The 15,745-nt window shown below is 60.1% G+C and overlaps 2 protein-coding genes across 5 annotated transcripts; both read right to left on the minus strand.

Moving 5' to 3' along the window:
- Positions 1–25: 25 nt before the first annotated feature.
- On the minus strand, positions 26–7,149 carry SIDT2 (SID1 transmembrane family member 2). Of its 4 annotated transcripts, XM_014884737.2 has the most exons (28): positions 6,666–7,147; positions 6,365–6,486; positions 5,881–6,042; positions 5,739–5,784; positions 5,543–5,644; positions 5,382–5,465; positions 5,119–5,230; positions 4,964–5,029; positions 4,771–4,864; positions 4,590–4,645; positions 4,333–4,344; positions 4,136–4,207; positions 3,985–4,059; positions 3,731–3,793; positions 3,241–3,362; positions 3,088–3,161; positions 2,929–2,995; positions 2,725–2,798; positions 2,474–2,597; positions 2,259–2,376; positions 2,048–2,184; positions 1,862–1,970; positions 1,709–1,785; positions 1,575–1,621; positions 1,187–1,292; positions 970–1,080; positions 774–887; positions 26–684 (listed from the first exon to the last, which is right to left on the minus strand). In XM_014884737.2, the coding sequence occupies exons 1-28, from the start codon at positions 6,870–6,872 to the stop codon at positions 622–624; spliced, it is 2,616 nt and encodes an 871-aa protein (XP_014740223.2). In that variant the 5' UTR covers positions 6,873–7,147; the 3' UTR covers positions 26–621. The 4 variants fall into 4 exon arrangements, 3 of the variants coding, with proteins under 3 accessions (XP_014740223.2, XP_014740226.2, XP_014740227.2); XR_015808202.1 differs by lacking the exon at positions 3,731–3,793 and having other exon boundaries at positions 1,716–1,785; positions 6,666–7,149; XM_014884740.2 differs by lacking the exon at positions 3,731–3,793 and having other exon boundaries at positions 6,666–7,146.
- Positions 7,150–8,178: 1,029 nt separating this feature from the next.
- On the minus strand, positions 8,179–15,528 carry PAFAH1B2 (platelet activating factor acetylhydrolase 1b catalytic subunit 2). The gene is made up of 6 exons (XM_014884720.2): positions 15,377–15,528; positions 14,247–14,334; positions 13,637–13,726; positions 12,720–12,836; positions 12,362–12,484; positions 8,179–11,802 (listed from the first exon to the last, which is right to left on the minus strand). The coding sequence occupies exons 1-6, from the start codon at positions 15,406–15,408 to the stop codon at positions 11,524–11,526; spliced, it is 729 nt and encodes a 242-aa protein (XP_014740206.1). The 5' UTR covers positions 15,409–15,528; the 3' UTR covers positions 8,179–11,523.
- Between the last annotated feature and the right edge of the window lie 217 nt (positions 15,529–15,745).

Genomic DNA, 15,745 nt, shown 5'->3' on the forward strand with positions numbered 1-15,745 from the left:
CCTGGCAGGTGGCAGCAGGCACGGGCAAAGTGCAGACACTTTAATGCGAGTCCCTTCCCAGCAGATCCACGCACAGGGAGCGCGGCACCTCGATGGGGAGCAATGACAGGGGCCCACCACGGCCACCCCGTCCTGGGACACCAGAGGAGACACGAGTGGGGCCTCTCCAGCCACTGCCACCACCGTGCTGGCCCCACACACCCCCACCTCCCACCCACTCGACTCAGGCACTGAAGAGAGACCCACACCCACGTGCTCGGGGGGCCACGGGGCTCTGGCACAGCACTCGCCCCAATCCCCCCTGTGGCCACGGGCACACGGACACGGAGCAGCAGCAGCACCACCACCTTTTCCAGTGTCACTTGCCACCAAGGACGGATGCTCCGGTGGCCCCCCAGCCCCATTTTTGGCTGTGACGGGCCCAGAGATGGGCACAAAGTGCCTGGAAGGACCCGGCTGATGGGGAGGAGGCAAATCAGGGTCCCCGGGCTGTGTGGGGAGGGGGACAGAGTCGCTGGCAGGACCTGCAGCACAGACATCCCTCCCCAGGGGTGGGTCCCCCTCCCGGGGCTGCAGCCGGGCGTTTGGCACAGTCCCAGGGCAGCAGGTGGCTGCAGGCTCCTAGAAGACGTAGATCTTGTCCCGCTGGACACAGTCCAGGTCATCGTCCAGCGTCAGCAGCACCTGTGGAGCGAGGGGAGTGAGAGGAGCAGGGCGTGGTGACCTGGGGGACTGGGGACAGTGGCTGCTGTGCCAGTGGAACCAGCACCTACCAGGAAGGAGCCGAACATGGCGATGGAGGAGAGGAAATGCCAGATGTCGTGGTCGTCGAAGAAGTCGAGCAGGATGCAGTCACGGTTGTGCTCCCGGGATTCAGCTGGCGTTTTCTGCCGGGCACAGGGCCAGCGTCACTGTGCCTGCTCACGGCCACCCTGCCCACCCCGCTGCCTGTGCCACCCTCCTGCTCACCTGCCAGGTGCTGAGCCCCTGGAAGAAGAAGAAGAGGGCAAAGCCCCAGACCACAGAGGTGCTGATGATGCAGAGCAGGGGGATGAGCTTGATGCGCTCTCCACTGCGGAGCTGCGGGAGAGGCCAGGGTCACCGTGTGGGCAGGAGCTGGCAGCAGTGCCCAGCCCTGCCCTGCCCTCCCTGCTGGGCCTGTGGGGGCCCAGGGCTCAACTCCCACCTTCATGATAATGTAGAAGGCGAAGTAGAGGAGGAGGTTGCAGATGCCGATGGCCAGCAGGTAGGAAGCGAAGTCATTGGGGCGGACAATGAGGCCGTAGGCAGCGCTGGGGAGGCAGGGACAGGCAGTGGGGTCAGCCTGGGGGTCCCCCTGCCATGCCCGCTGTCCCCAAAGCATGTCTGCAGCCCCCAGGACATCAGGCACTGGGGACTCCGGGGTGCCACAGCTGCAGGGGGACCTGTCATGCTGGGCTCACAGCTGCCATGAGCTGCCTGTCCTTGGCCCAGCCCCACGGAGGGACGGCAGCACTGCAGGAGCAGGGTGAGGGCAGCAGCAGGGATGGGGAAAAGCAGGATGGAATCTGGCACGTGCCCAGCTCTGCACTCACAGTGACCAGTTGATGATGTTCCCCATGACCAGGAGCACCATTCGGTCCTGCAAAAGAGGAGGGGGCTGTGAGGGGCTGCGGGGGCTGCAAGGGAGGGTCTCCACAGAGCAGGGGGCCCCAGTGCCAGCACTCACCACGTACATGGGCCCACTGCACTGCCGGACGCAGTCCGTGTACAGCACGTGCAGGATCCTGCGCAGGATGCCCGAGTCTGTGGGGAAACAGAAGGTGACACCGGGGAGCCACCACATTGTCCCCACCCACCTGGCTCACGGTGCCCCCCTCACCCAGCTTCCAGCGCCCCATGTAGTACAGCTGGGTGCTCAGCAGCAGCGTGGCCACGATGTGGATGACGGAGAAGACGATCCAGAAGGCCGTGTTCCCCTTCCCAAAGACCTGCAGGGCGAGTGCGGGGCGGGCAGTGAGAGGTGGGGACAGCCAGCCCCTCGTCCCTCAGTGCTCCCCACACTCACCACGCCCACCACGGAGAAGAAGATGACGAGGGCCAGGCAGGCGTAGGCGCTGTAGGCGCTGGCGTTGATGTCGGGGTGACGCTTCTGGTAGAGCTTCAGCATGCAGAGCCCCGCAATCATGTACATGAAGGAGGTGTCTGGGGAGGCACAGAGGTGAGAGAGACGTGGGTGGCCCCGGTGTGGAGGGGGCGGGTACCAGGGGGGCACTCACCAAACTGGAAGTTGGTGTAGTTGGGGCAGACGTGGTAGCAGGCGCTGAGCAGCCCCTCCATCATAAGGGCGGTGCCCATGGCGTAGAAGAGCCCGAAGTGCTTGGGGATGCCACACTCCTGCGAGGCAGAGGAGAGGGAGGAAGGAGAAACGGGGGGTCCTGGAGGCTGAGCCCCACCAGGCAGCCGAGCCCCCCCAGGCAGCCCTGTCCCTCACCAGGGCGTGGCTGTCGTTGCGCAGGAGAGCGCGGTTGTAGTTGATCTCACGCTGCAGGATGATGAGCAGGAACAGCAGACCCAGCAGGACGTAGCCCAGGTTGCTGAGGATGTTGTTGAAGGCGCTGCAGAGGCCAGACCGGGTGTGGGTGCTGTGGATGCCCCTCCCTCCCTGGGGTCCTGCTGCAGCCCAGCCCAGGGCACATGGGCACAGGGGACCCCCAGCCACCCTCCTCCGTCCCCACAACCCACCTGAGGTTCCCCAGCGGGTGGGCGCACAAGAAATTGTAGTAGCAGATGTCCTGGTTGCCAGTGACATTCACCACCTGTGGGCACGAGCAGGGTGAAGGACACAGGGGGCTCCCAGGGATGTCCCCATCATGCTGGGGAGCACAGTTTGGGACTGCGCCCCCAAAACTCCCACAAACCCCTCACTGCTGCCCTGGCCACACTCACTGTCTGGTAGGTGATGACGAGCTGGATGACAGGGAGGGCGTAGAAGACAGCGATGGTGGCGATGTTCCTGGGAGAGGGTGGGGCTGTCAGGGGGTCCCTGCTGTGTACCCTAGGCTGGGACACAGCTTGGTGCCCCCCTCCCCACTGCCTCCCACTCACCAGAAATAAATTTGGTACTTCTTCCGCAGCACCCGCTTGTCCTTGCGTGCCAGGTCGGCCACGCACAGGTATTGCTGGAAGGAGAGGGGGTCAGGGGCTTGCCTGGCCAGCAGGGAGCAGCTGGCAGGGGGCAGGGCTGGAGGGGACACACACCTTGGTGCGAATGACGTTCTTGTCATAGTCGATGTCGGCCAGCGTGTCGTAGTCATCCTCCTCGACAGAGCTGAGCGAGTCCAGGCGTGGCCGGCTGGCCACGTTCTCCAGTGACCGCTCCCCTGCCGCCGGGCCGGGGCCATCAGCACAGCCCCTGGGCCAGCCCGCCTCGGTGCCCACCCCACAGAACCCCAATCACCCCCAATTAACCACTGGGCTGCCTCCCTGCCAACTCACAGCTCCCTACAGCCCTGCCCTGGGGACAGGTGGTGGCTGTGCCCATGTGGGCAAGCATTGTCCCGTGCCTGTTCCCCAGGGCTCTGCCAAGCTGGGGAACACCAAGGGCCAGGCGGACAACGGGGCTCTGCAGCCCCTCAGGTGCTGCACTTGCTCTGAGGGAGGGGAGCAGGGGTTCTGTGCCCTGGGCACAGCCCGGGGCTGGGCAGATTTCGCCCTGATTGGCCCGACCCTGCCCGGTACCAGCATCTACCCATGGCAATGCTCAGTGGCCTCGTCGGGGCGGAGGGCGTGCGCCGCTTGAACTGCTCCTGCCCTTCAAAGGAAAGCCAGAGTTACTGGAGCAGAGCTCCCTGAGGTGTGTCACTGGTGGAGACCCCGCTGGGGGCTGCACGGAGGGGCCAGCAGCCCCAGGACCCTTCCCGGAGATGGAGGGGGCAGGACCAGGATGCCACTGGGCACGAGGCTCCGCAGGACTGTGGCCACACCAGTGGCCCAGCAACTCACCCACGTAACTGTAGGAGACTTCTGCTGAGGCCAGGCTGTCTGTGATGCCCTCGGTGCTGCTGGAGGAGCCATTCCCTGCAAGAACAAGGACAAGGGTGGGCACAGCCGACGGGCAGGGGGGTGAGGGACAGGGACAGCTCGTGGCACTCACCGAAGGAGCCATAACCGTAGCTGTCGTAGGGACCATGGTTCAGGAAGGAGTTGGGGATGCTGCGGGAGTGACCTGTGGGACAGGAGGGTCCCTGTCACCCTCGGTGGCACCTCTGTCCCACTGGGCACAAAGCAGCTCTCACCAGCCCTGCCCTGGCACGGGGTGAGCTCAGAGACAAGGACAGAGCTGGCACCTACCCAGGAGCGATTCTGGGAGTCCCCGGAAAGCCGTGAGAAGAAAAAGATAGACCTGGTGAGATGCAAAGCGCCAGCACAGCCCTGGCAGCCCCACAGCAGAGAAGTCTGGGACCTCCCTGCCCCCCTGACACTGGGATTTATTCCCAGGAACTCAGGGGGATACCCTCGCAGAGGCAGAGACTTTGCCACAGGCTCAAGAGGGCAGAATAAGGAGGAATTCCCCAGGCACAGCCCTCCATGCTGCCTCCAGCCCTCACCTGTGTCCAGGCTGGGCGAATCCATGGCTGCCAGGAGCCCCTTCCTCCTGTGCTGCCTGCCGAGGGAAGCAGCTGTCAGCCCGTTTGTGCCACTGCTGGGGCGAAGTGACACACCCCAGGGCCCGCAGCAGGATTGTCCCCATGGGCTCAGCACACAGGGGCAGTGACACCGGGCACTCACCTGCAGCTCTCCCAGCAGGCGATGAGCAGTGTGAGGATGTAGAAGGAGAGGAAGATGCCGAGGCAGAAGAGAACACTGCGCACGTAGGCTTCAGCTGTGCAGAGCCAGGACAGGCCCTCAGTGAGGGTGGCACCTCAGGGGACCTGCCATGGGTCCCCACAGAGCCCAGCACCCCCAGCCCCTCCAGACTCACAGGTTATGGCAGGTGACACCATCACCTCCAGTGTCTTCTGCCGGTTGTGCTGATCCACGGGCTCATCTGGAAGAAGGCAGGGACAGGGCTCAGCTCTCTGCCCTGTCCCCTGCTTATCCCCACACACAGCTCACGGTGGCAGCCCCACTGCAAACCTGGAGAGGCATCCTTGGACAGGGGGTAGTAGGGCAGAGGCCCCCCACACGCCTCGTCCTCCGTCTTCACCACCACCACCACATAGAAGCTATGGCTGGGGAAATCCTTCTTCTGCAGCAAGACATGGGGGTCAGCAGAGCCCAGCAGGGCATCTCCCATGCCAGAGGCTATCCCAGGGGCATCCTCTGTGGGCTCTGGAAGCCTGGCAACACCAGGCAGGGACCTGGAGCCGCTCAGCCCCATGGCACAGCCCTGTGCCCACCTGCACCGTGATGGCCGCCTTCTTCGTCATGGTCTGGTACATCCCGATGAAGGCCACGTTGTTGTCCAGGTCGTAGACAGGGCACTGCGGGGGCAGAGGGACCATCAGCCCCACAGGGCACCACGGGCCACCCAGAGAGCAGACCCACTGGCCAGACCTACCAGGATGTCCTGGATGGAGATGACAGAGCAGGGGAAGGCCATGGCTGAGGTCACTTTAACAATCACTGAGTCCACTTCCTCGGGGAACTCGTACTTGAAGTACTGTGGGGAGAAAGGGCCCGTTGCTGCCACGGTGGCCACACTCCCCTCCTGGGCACAGACCCCTCCCGTGCCATGCCGTGCTAGCTGCCCTCACCTGCGGCTGGGCAGCCGTGGCATTGAAGCTGAACCTCTCATTGGTGCTGCAGAGAGCAGGGAAAGGTGACGGGTGGTGAGGAGAGCCCACAGCCCCCGCAGCCCCCACAGGGAAGGGGACAAAGGCGCGGGGCTCCCCTCACCGCAGCACAAAGTTCTCCACGCGGGTGACCCGCAGCTGGTAGGAAGTGTTGAGGGAGAGCGTGGAGACATCCACGTAGAAGTGCTGGGTCTCCACCTCAGCCTTGGTCTGCGGCTGGCAGAGCGTGCGGCTCACCTCCTGGTACGCGTATTTCCGCTGGTACCTGGGCAGGGAGAGCCGAGTGTGCCCACCGAGCCCTCCAGGGACCCCTGCACGGGCATCCCAGCCTGGGGAACTCCCGCATGGGGCATCCCTGCATGGGAAACTCCCGGATGGGGCATCCCTGCATGGGGAACCCCCGCATGGGGCATCCCTGCATGGGAAACTCCCGCATGGGGCATCCCTGCATGGGGAACTCCTGGATGGGACATCCCTGGATGGGAAACTCCCGCATGGGGCATCCCTGCATGAGGAACTCCTGGATGGGGCATCCCTGGATGGGGAACTCCTGCACAGGGTATTCCTGCCCGCCCCCTGGTACTCACAGGCCCCGGAGGATGAGCGGCACCTGGAAGGAGACCACCGCCTCCTTCTGCCTCACCACGAAGAGCACGGGCCGGTCCTTGTAGTGCGACAGGACATTGACCGACACCCGCACGCCCTCGGTCTGCGGGGACAGGGGCAGGTGAGGTGTTGGCAGGGCAGGTCGGGCCGCGGCAGCTCCAACCGAAGGCTGGACTTTGCTCGGCCGCCGTGGCAGAAGCTGTCGTGCCCTGAGCACCCCAAACCCCCGGCATCCCGGGGACAGGCGGGGGGGACGCGGCGGCGGTGACCACCCCTGCTCACCGTGTTCCTCCGGACGCTGTGGTTGAAGGCGTAGATGTTGAGCAGGTTGGCGTCCACCCAGTCGATGTAGGTGGTGTTGAACTGCGCGTCCTTGTGCTGCATGTCGCGGCGGTCGTGGGGCTGGGGCTGGGGCCGGACGGGCGGCGGGGGCAGCAGGGCCCCGGCCAGGAGCGCCCAGCCCAGCACGGCCGCCCCGGCGCCCGACATCCCGCCAGCATCCCCGGCCAAGGTCCGCGGGGCGGGACGGCACGGACGGCAAGGGAAGGGAAGGGACGGGACGGGACGGGACGGGACGGGACGGACGGACGGACGGACGGACGGACGGGAGCTCAGCCGGGGTGCGGCCGGGAGCGCTGCCCCATGGTCGGGCCGGTGCGGGGCGGGGGCGGTGCGGGAGCTGCTGGCGGATCCCGGCGCCGATCCCGGTCGCGATCCCGGTCCCGGTTCCCTCTCCCCTTCCCGTTCCGCACCGCGGTAAACACGGACCGGCGGTGACGTCAGGCCTGGCGCACGCTGAGTGCCCGGCCGGGGAAGTGACGCGGCGGGCGGGGCGGGGGAACCGGCCCGAACTCGGGGGGACCGACCCGACCCCCGGGGGGACCGAACCCGGGGAACTGGCCCGCGCTGCAGCCCCGGGGGGACCGGCCCTAGCCCGGGCGCACCGAGGGCCGTTCGCGACCCTGCGGGGAAGCCCGGCTCCAAAGGGAACCACACCGGGGATGGATGCCCTGTCCTACCGGGGAGCCCGTGTCCCATATAAGACCCCATAAGGGAACCCTGCTCCATATGGAACCCCATAAGGGAAGCCCTGTTCTATAGGGGAGCCCCGAGTCCATATAGGACCCCGGCTGCACAGGGATCCTGTACAGGATGCCCAGTTCCCTGTATAACCCCACTGAAAACGCCCTGGTCTGTAGGGCAGATCCTGTCCCAAACAGAACTCTGTAGGGGAGCATCTGGTCCATAGGAGACCCCATATGGAGACCCTGTCCCAACAGGGAAGCCCCGGTGCCATGCGGCACTGCAGACACCCACCCAAACCTCTTGCCCAAAGTCCGTGAGGACATGGAAGAATCGTGCCAGGGACGGGGCGGGTCTGCCCCATCCCTTTCTCCTGCTGCTCTCCGGATGCCTACCGGGGTTCCTGCAGCCTCTCCCGTTTGTTGCACCCTTCACCACCAGACATGGAATAATTCAAAGGAACTTGAGAGTTTTCCCAGGCTTGGAGGAAGCAGGAGTGATGCCACACCACATTTTTGGTGTGTCTCCCAAAACAACCCCCCCATCCCAGCTGTTGCCCAGCCTCCGGCTTCCAGGCCTCTCTCCAGCAGCTCTGTGGCCTTTACATCGCATTTTATTTGCCTGAAATTGGGAGTTGTGATTTAAAATCCCCCTCTGAAAGGGCTCAGGCCCGTGTCACCTCACTCAGAGCCATTTTCCTGGGCTGGCTCTGACATCCAGGGCCGCTGCCTCTGGCTCTGCTCCACGGGACAAATGCCACGAGACAAGGCACTGCTGCTATTGTGCACTTTATTTCTCCGGGCCCTCCTGTCCCTGAGGATCCCACAGTTTGGAGTCTGCCCATCGTTTCCAGGTGCAGGTGGTGGCGCTGGCAGCAGATGGGACAACCTCAGGGACAGACATGCGGGAAGAGAAGCAGAATTCCGGCCGGCTCCTCGGCTCTGGTGAACTCGAATCGCCTCTTGCAGGATGGCTGTGAGCGGGACTGCGTGGGGATGTGCACTCCCTATTTATTCCAGGGCCATTATTGGGGAGAAATCACTCGGGAATCGAACACAAGCCGATGTCCTGTCGAGGGCCAGAATAAACCAGTTCCCTTCACCTGCAGCACCGTGCTCACAGGTTTGGGTGCAGCACCCATATCTGCACGGGGAAAGGAGGAAAAACAGACAAAAACAGCCCCAAACGGAGTGGGGGGAAGCAGGAATTAAACGAGGAGCAAGGATCTGGCTGAGCACAACTCCCAGAGCCGGGGAGGACCCGCAGTGGGAGGTTTGGCAGCACCTGCCCGGCCCCATGGAGACCTCCAGGAGTGACCGAGACAGGGCAGAGACAGCTGGGCACACACACACACACACACAGGCTGCGACACGGTGGGTGAAACATTGACATTTATATCGAAATATGCACTAACAGTGACTTCTACCAGCCGATGCATTTTTGCCAAAGCAGAATCACAATGGTTGTGTCCCGGGGAAGGCTCGGGGCAGCGGGTGGGCAGTGAGGGGAGATACCGGAGCCTCCCTGCTCCTGCCTCACCCTCCCCCAGCACCTCACAAGACTCTGTCATTTCACATCTTTTGTTTGTTTTCCTCTCTGCTGCATAAACATGAAACTGGACACGCTCACTCAGAGGAGGTCACAGCTCCAGCCCAGCCCTGTCCCGAGGGACATCCAGAGCTGGAACTGAAGTTTTCTCACAGGAGGCACTCAGATTTCAGCACTGGGTGAGCAGCAGGCAGAGCCCCTCTTGCCCACAACACCTCTCAGGTGAGCAGGGCAGTTTCCTGCCAGGCAGCAACAAGCAGAGCCGAGAGCACTGAACCAGCACAGAGCGTGGCACCTCAGCAAGCCAAGCCTAAGCAGAGCCAGCAGAGCCTCCCTGGTGAGGCAGAGCCTGCCAAATTCCCCGGGCCACTCGGCACCCTGCCCACGGGGCTGGCTCACAGCGAGCACAGGGTGCCGAGCGAAGTCAGGGCTTTACTGCAGAGTACATTCCTGGTTAGCATCTCTTCAGCCAAATGCAGCAGCAGCAGCAGGGAGGGAGGGAAGCAGGGATGCAGAGATTAAACTAGCACACGGCTTTTCTCGCAAGCCTGGAGATGGAAAGCTCTCAGGGAGCAAGAATGGGTTTTATCCCAGCTCCCTGAGGGGGCTGGGGATGGGATAAGCCCTTCCCCAGGAACTCTCCACTGCATTGTACTTTTAACATTTGATTTTCCACTTGCCCTTCCCCAGTATTTCCAGCCACAAGCTTATGGGAAGCATGAGCAGTGTTCCCTCAAATCCTGTCCTGCAAGGCCGTGGAGCTCCAGGGAGCAGCATCCCTGGTCTGATCCTGGGGGTAGGGTTTGATCCCTCCTCTCCCACGGCACTCTGCAACTCCCTGCATCTGATCCTGGCCAGGGGAATGCTTCATCTTTCCTTCATCTGTGTGTAGATCACATATACTGGAAACAAAACACACACTATGCATGCAATCCAGGCAGGAATCCTGCTATGATCAAAGCTACAGGAGGGGGATGAGGTGGGACGTTAGGGGATTCCTCAACGCTAGGTCAGAGTTACACACCAGCCCCTTGGCTACAGCAAAGGGCAGACAGACTATGTACAGTACCTATGGGCTTCAGCAAAGCCACCTGACACCTGAACATCCCTCCCTTGGAGCACAGAGTGAAGCTCTCTGTTCCTCCCAGGTTTACCTGCCTGGAATCCCATGGGAAGCACAAACCCAGCGTGGCACCACTGAGCTGCAGCTCCGGCAGGTAAGGCAGGGAGGAACAGACTTAGTTTAAAATAGGTTATTTGCAAGTTATCAATTCATCTAGGGCTCTGCCTCTCAGGTCCAAACCATTTCTTTCTGGAAGAGAAGCTCTCAGTTTTAAATGAAAAGTCATTTTGCTACAAGCAGCCCTCTGAACTACAAACCAAGCTAAAACCCCACTGTGTGAGCCACAGCCCTTCAGGAGGGCACCTGCCCCTCTGGCTCCCTTGCTAGAGGTGAGGAGCAGTGTCCAGGGCAGGAGAAGCTACGTCTTCACTTTTTACTCTAAGAGGCTGTAGTTTATACAAGTAAACCAGTAGTGATAAGGAAATATACACCTTGGGATCTGTAAAGCTTCAGAGTGATTTAGGCCTTGCAGCCAGGGGCTCTTCATGTGGGTTTGCTTTAGAAAAAAAGGATGTAACAGTCATACTTAATAAAAAAATAGAAAAAAACTGCAAAGAGCCTGGGCACCTCAGAGGGACATCTGTCAGTTCCAGAAGAGCGAGGAAGTGACTGCCAATTACTGGATCATTAAAATCCTACACTGAGCAACTGCTAAAAGCCAGTAACATCACGGGCAGCAGGAGCAGGGGCCAGCAGCAGCACCCAAATGGGAACATTCCCAGGAGAGCTGCGAGGGAGGAAGGGAAGGTGCCCCCGCTAGCAGGACTGGGGAAACGAGCATGAGACAAGCACTGGGGAGTGTTACACGAGTTCAGGTAACTGTTTGCTTCTTTAAATTTCTGAATTCCAGTTTCAAGCTGCTTCAGAAAGGAGTGAGAAAGCAACACTTGTCATTTAACGCCCCCTCAGTAAACAAACAAACAACAAACAAACAAACAAAAACCCCAAACAAACAAACAAAAAAAACCCAAAAACAACAAAACCGCCTAAAAGGTGGAACCAAGCTTGGAAAAATGCATCTGTTCTGGCTTTTGCAAGTGGAATGTGATTCTTGTTGCCAGGCAAATACACAGAGCACGATGGCTGCAGCCAGGAACGGTGAGCCAGGAGTGGGCTGTCGGACAGGCTACAAGGGGTCTAGGACAACCACAGGGCAACAAGACATGAGAGGGGCACAGAGTGACAGTCCTGTTCTCGTTTTAAATGAGGAATGGTTTAAAAGTAAAACTCTTCTTCAGCTAATTTCCTCCTGCAATAAAACCAACCCAGCCGGCCCTCGTATGTACAAGACCAGTTAAACATGAGCCTTCCCCCTCAAAACACTAGGTACGGACATCCGGTAACATTCTACAATGGAAAGTGCTTTAAGAAAGAAGGATTCTGTAGTGCCAGTGACAGAACTGATCTGATGGGCTGGATGATGCTCTCCACGCTGACAGCAGCGACTCAGGCCAGGGCAGCTCGTTTCTCCTCGGGGGTCTCCTCCAGCAGCTGCATGATCAGTTCGTGGAGGGGCTTGCAGACCTTGGCGTAGCCCCCGCCCGTCAGGTGCAGGAAGTCGAACATGTCGTGGTAGGAGATGGTGCCATCCGAGTGCACGAAGCCCACGTCCACGTCCAGCAGCTGCACGTTGGGCAGTTTGGGGAGCGAGGCTTTCAGCAGATGGTTCACCTTGGCGTTCTTCTGCCGCAGTGGGTTTGGCTTCTCTCCACGAGGTAGCAGGCCCTGGCACAAGGGGAGGCAGAAAAGAGATTTGTGTGACTCTGATGGCATCAAGAGTCCTGCTTTCCCTTCCAACTCGGGCTGCCTGTCAGGATTTAGGATGTCTGTGACAAGAGGAACTCATCCCTTGAATCAGAATTTATCCATTCAGGCCTAATGTGAAATGCAAGTGAAGGAGCCAGATGAGCTACAAGCTACTGACTGCCAGGTAAACTGCTTTCTTTTATTTTTTAAATGTACCAGCTTGTGCTCTTTCCATACACTTTCAGCTCCTCAGCAAGACAGGCAAGCAGCTTCCTAAGGACAAGGAAGCCAACTAGGATTCCCAATGCCAGCTGGAATCTGGGCACCTATCTTCCCCTCACAGGACTTCCCCAGCAACATTAAGAAGTGGGATTATTACTGGGAATGAGTCCACCCAGCTCTGGAAGGGCTAAAGGAGAGCTCCTGCAAAACCAAGCCATGGAGGAGAGGCACAAAGCAGAGGACAGATTAAGGGACTGCCCTCCCAGCACTGCCCAGTGACTCCCAGTAAGGCAGAGCCCAGGGAGCAGGGACGTACCAGCACAATCACTTTGGCCTGTGGCTGCTGGGTGTTTATCAGGCGCACGATGGCCTCGATTCCCCCTGCGACTTCTTCTGCTGTGTTTTCATGGTTATTTGTTCCAACCCAAACAACAATGACCTGCAAAGAGAGAAAAATGTTTCCAGCTTTTCCAGGGCAAGTGCTAACAGGGCTGATGACCCTGAAATCCCTGCATAAACATCATCTGTAGCCAAAAAACTGCAGGGAGAGTTGGGTTTGAGAGTTCAGCCCCAGGGCTGGCACTGCCCACTGCTCTCAGGAAAGGCACTTGTGCCAGGCTTGCAGCTGCAGGTGACCTTCACCTGGATACCCTCACTAACTCTTCAGCTCATACCTTGGGTTTGATGTTCTCCAGTTCACCGTTCTTCAGTCTCCATAGAACATGTCCCGTGGTGTCTCCACCAATCCCAAAATTCAGTGCATGGAGCGGGGAGAAGAGCTCTCGCCATATCTGCAAGCAGAAACCAATGTGCTGCTTCAGAGCAGCATCCTGGCTGTGAAGCAAAGACACCACACGGTGTCCTCAAGGTCACTGAGAGCCACGAGCCCTTCTCTGAAAACTCATTCCACAAAGGGCATTTAGACAAGGAATGACATTTTATTTGGAGTCAGTAGAGATGGAGCTCTCAGACCTGGCACAAAGGAAGGAAAGATCTCTGGAGCAGTGATTTGCTGAACTCATCAGAGCCTCCGAGTGCTGATCTATTGCAGACCACGGTGTCCCTAAGCACAGGGCCTTTGAAGAAGGAATCTATGACCTGATTAAGTCCTTCTCATCCCCAGGTAACAAAACTAGAACAAAGGGAAGCAGCTCTTGCAGAACAAAGCTGCTCAGCTGCCACCACAGCAGAAGAGAACTGTTATTTCCCTCAATAATTTTAGGGAAGAACCAGTGGACCAGTGCCTCTGGCACCCTGAACTCTACAGGACTGAGTGTGTTCTGGGCATGCCAGGTACAGCCACAGGGAATTCGATGGCTCTCAGGAGGCTGGAATCTGAGAGCTGAGGGGCAGAGCCTGTGTGCCAAAATGCAGGCAGCTGGTCGTGGCCTCAGAGAGGGAGGCAAAAGCAGCCAGGTAAAGCAGTGTCCAGGCACTGGGGAGTTCAGGAAGCAGGGCAGGAACGCCTCAGGAGACGGCAGTGAAAACGGGAACAGTGGAAGTCATCAGTGTTACACGTGATCAGCCTCTAGTGGGTCAGAGAGAGATGCTCCAATTGCTCTGACCCACCCCTCCCTCCCTTCATCCCTACCTCATACTGCTGTAGCAACTGCACCATGGAGTCCCCCACGAAGAGCACGTCGGGCTCCTTGTCTTTGCAGTCCAGGACAAACCGATTGTGCTGTCAAAGAGAGCAGCAAGGTGAGCAGCAGGTGACAATTGCTCCTGGGCATCCATCTCTGCTGCAGGACAGGGACGGCTGCCCAACCAGTTTCCCCTGCTGCCATGCCCTCCAGCACCCCTGCCTGCATTAATCCCTGAGCTGCTGGACACTGCTCCCAACTCCACAAGCCCATGAGGATCCAGGGTTGGATGAAACTTGGCATGGTTTAGTTTATGACCATTGCTCCTTGTCCTGTCACTGAGCAGAGTCAGGCCCCATCTTCTGACACCCCTTGGAGATTTTGCATGGATTGATGGGATCTCCTCTCAGTCTTCTCAGGACTAACCCAGCTCAGCTCCTGCAGTCACTCCTCGCCAGAGAGATGCTCCAGACCCCTCTTCCTTTGCTCCATCATGGCAGGACACACAGGTGTGAAGCTGCCAGCTCCAGGCTGTTGTGACCTCAGGGTCCCAAGTGTGGCCTGGGCAGCACTGGCCCAACATCACCCCACTAATGAGGATCCACCTGCCAGCCTTACCTGTGACATCCACCTGTCATCTCCCTGAATGTCCTCGGCGGCGTGTGGGACTGCTGCCGGGTTGGAGTCCCCCATGCCCATTCTGTTCCTGTGGAAAGAACAGTTCACACTCACTGCTTCCAGCAGCTCCCACAGCAGCAGGGCTGGGAAAGGGCTGCTGGAATCTGCTGCACCACAGCTCCTGCCTGTTCCTGGGCGTGCTGGCAGAGAACAACAACACGGATGTTGCTCCATGCCAGAGTGACTCTGCAGCAGGCATTCCCCTGGAGCCAGGCACAGCCATCCCAGCATGGAGAACAAAGCACAGCTCCGAGGATGCTCTGCAGCCCCACACCTGAGCCATGCAGGGCTTTAACAACTCAGCAACAACCGCTGAGACTCCGAGGATAAGTCCCTATTAGCACCCAGAGATCCAGCTTACAACTGCTGAGCTCCACAGTCCAGGTGGATAATCTGGCTTCGGGAGCAGCGCATCGTGGTGGGATTGATCCCAGAATCCCAGACCCGTTACAAACTGGGAGGGATCTCTGGAGATCATCCAGTGCAACCCCCCTGCCAAGGCGGGGTCACCTAGAGCAGGCGACACGGGAATGCATCCAGGTGGGTTTGGAATGTGTGCAGAGAGAGAGAGATCCCACGATCTCCCTGGGCAGCTGCTCCAGCGCTCTGCCACCATCCACGGAAAGAAGATCTTCCCCACCTTGAGGTGGAATTTGCATTTTAGTTTATGGCCACTGCTCCTTGTCCTGATGCTGAGCATCACTAAAGGGAGTCTGGAGCCATGCTCTGACACTCCTTGGAGATATTTCTATGGATTGATGGAATTCCTTTCTCCAGGCTGACCAGGCCCAGCTCCCAGCTCTCCCCATCAGAGAGATGCTCTAGCCCTTCATCATCTTTGCAGACCCCGAAGGATCTACAGCGGGAGGAGCAGCGGGATGATGCTTCCCGCGGCCGCCGCCTGCAGCCCGGTGGGGGCACGCCGCACCCGCAGCCCATCGCGGCGGGCTGGGCTCAGCAGGGCGGCTTCGCCCCGCGCCCCCTCCCCTTCCTCCTCCCGCCGCCCCCCGCGCCCCTCCCCGGTGTTCCCGGGCCGGCGCCGCCCCGCGCCGCGGTCCCCCCGCACTCACGGCGGCTGCGGCTCCTTCCCCCGCGACTCCATGGCGGGCGCGTCCCCTCCGCTCGGCCCCGCGCCTGCGCCGCTTCCGCTTCCGCCTCCCCGCGCGCGCCCCGGCCGCCGCTTCCGCCCCGCGCCCGCGGAAGTGCCACCTCCCGCCGTGACGTCACTGCACCGCTCCCGTGACGTCATGCTGCCCCGAGGAGAAGCGGGACCCAGGTGGGGAGTGATGGAGTCACTCCCTGACCGGGTGATGTCATAAGAAGCCTTTTGCTGTTTATCGTGGGTTTCACACTCAAACCATAGCCCACGTCCCAGCCCTCGCCTTGACGTCATTCTACCAGCCCTGATGTCACTCTGCCCCCAAAATGAGGCGTGACCT

Source organism: Sturnus vulgaris, chromosome 23 (genome assembly GCF_052056855.1).
Source record: "Sturnus vulgaris isolate bStuVul1 chromosome 23, bStuVul1.hap1, whole genome shotgun sequence".
Classification (NCBI taxonomy): Eukaryota; Metazoa; Chordata; class Aves; order Passeriformes; family Sturnidae; genus Sturnus; species Sturnus vulgaris.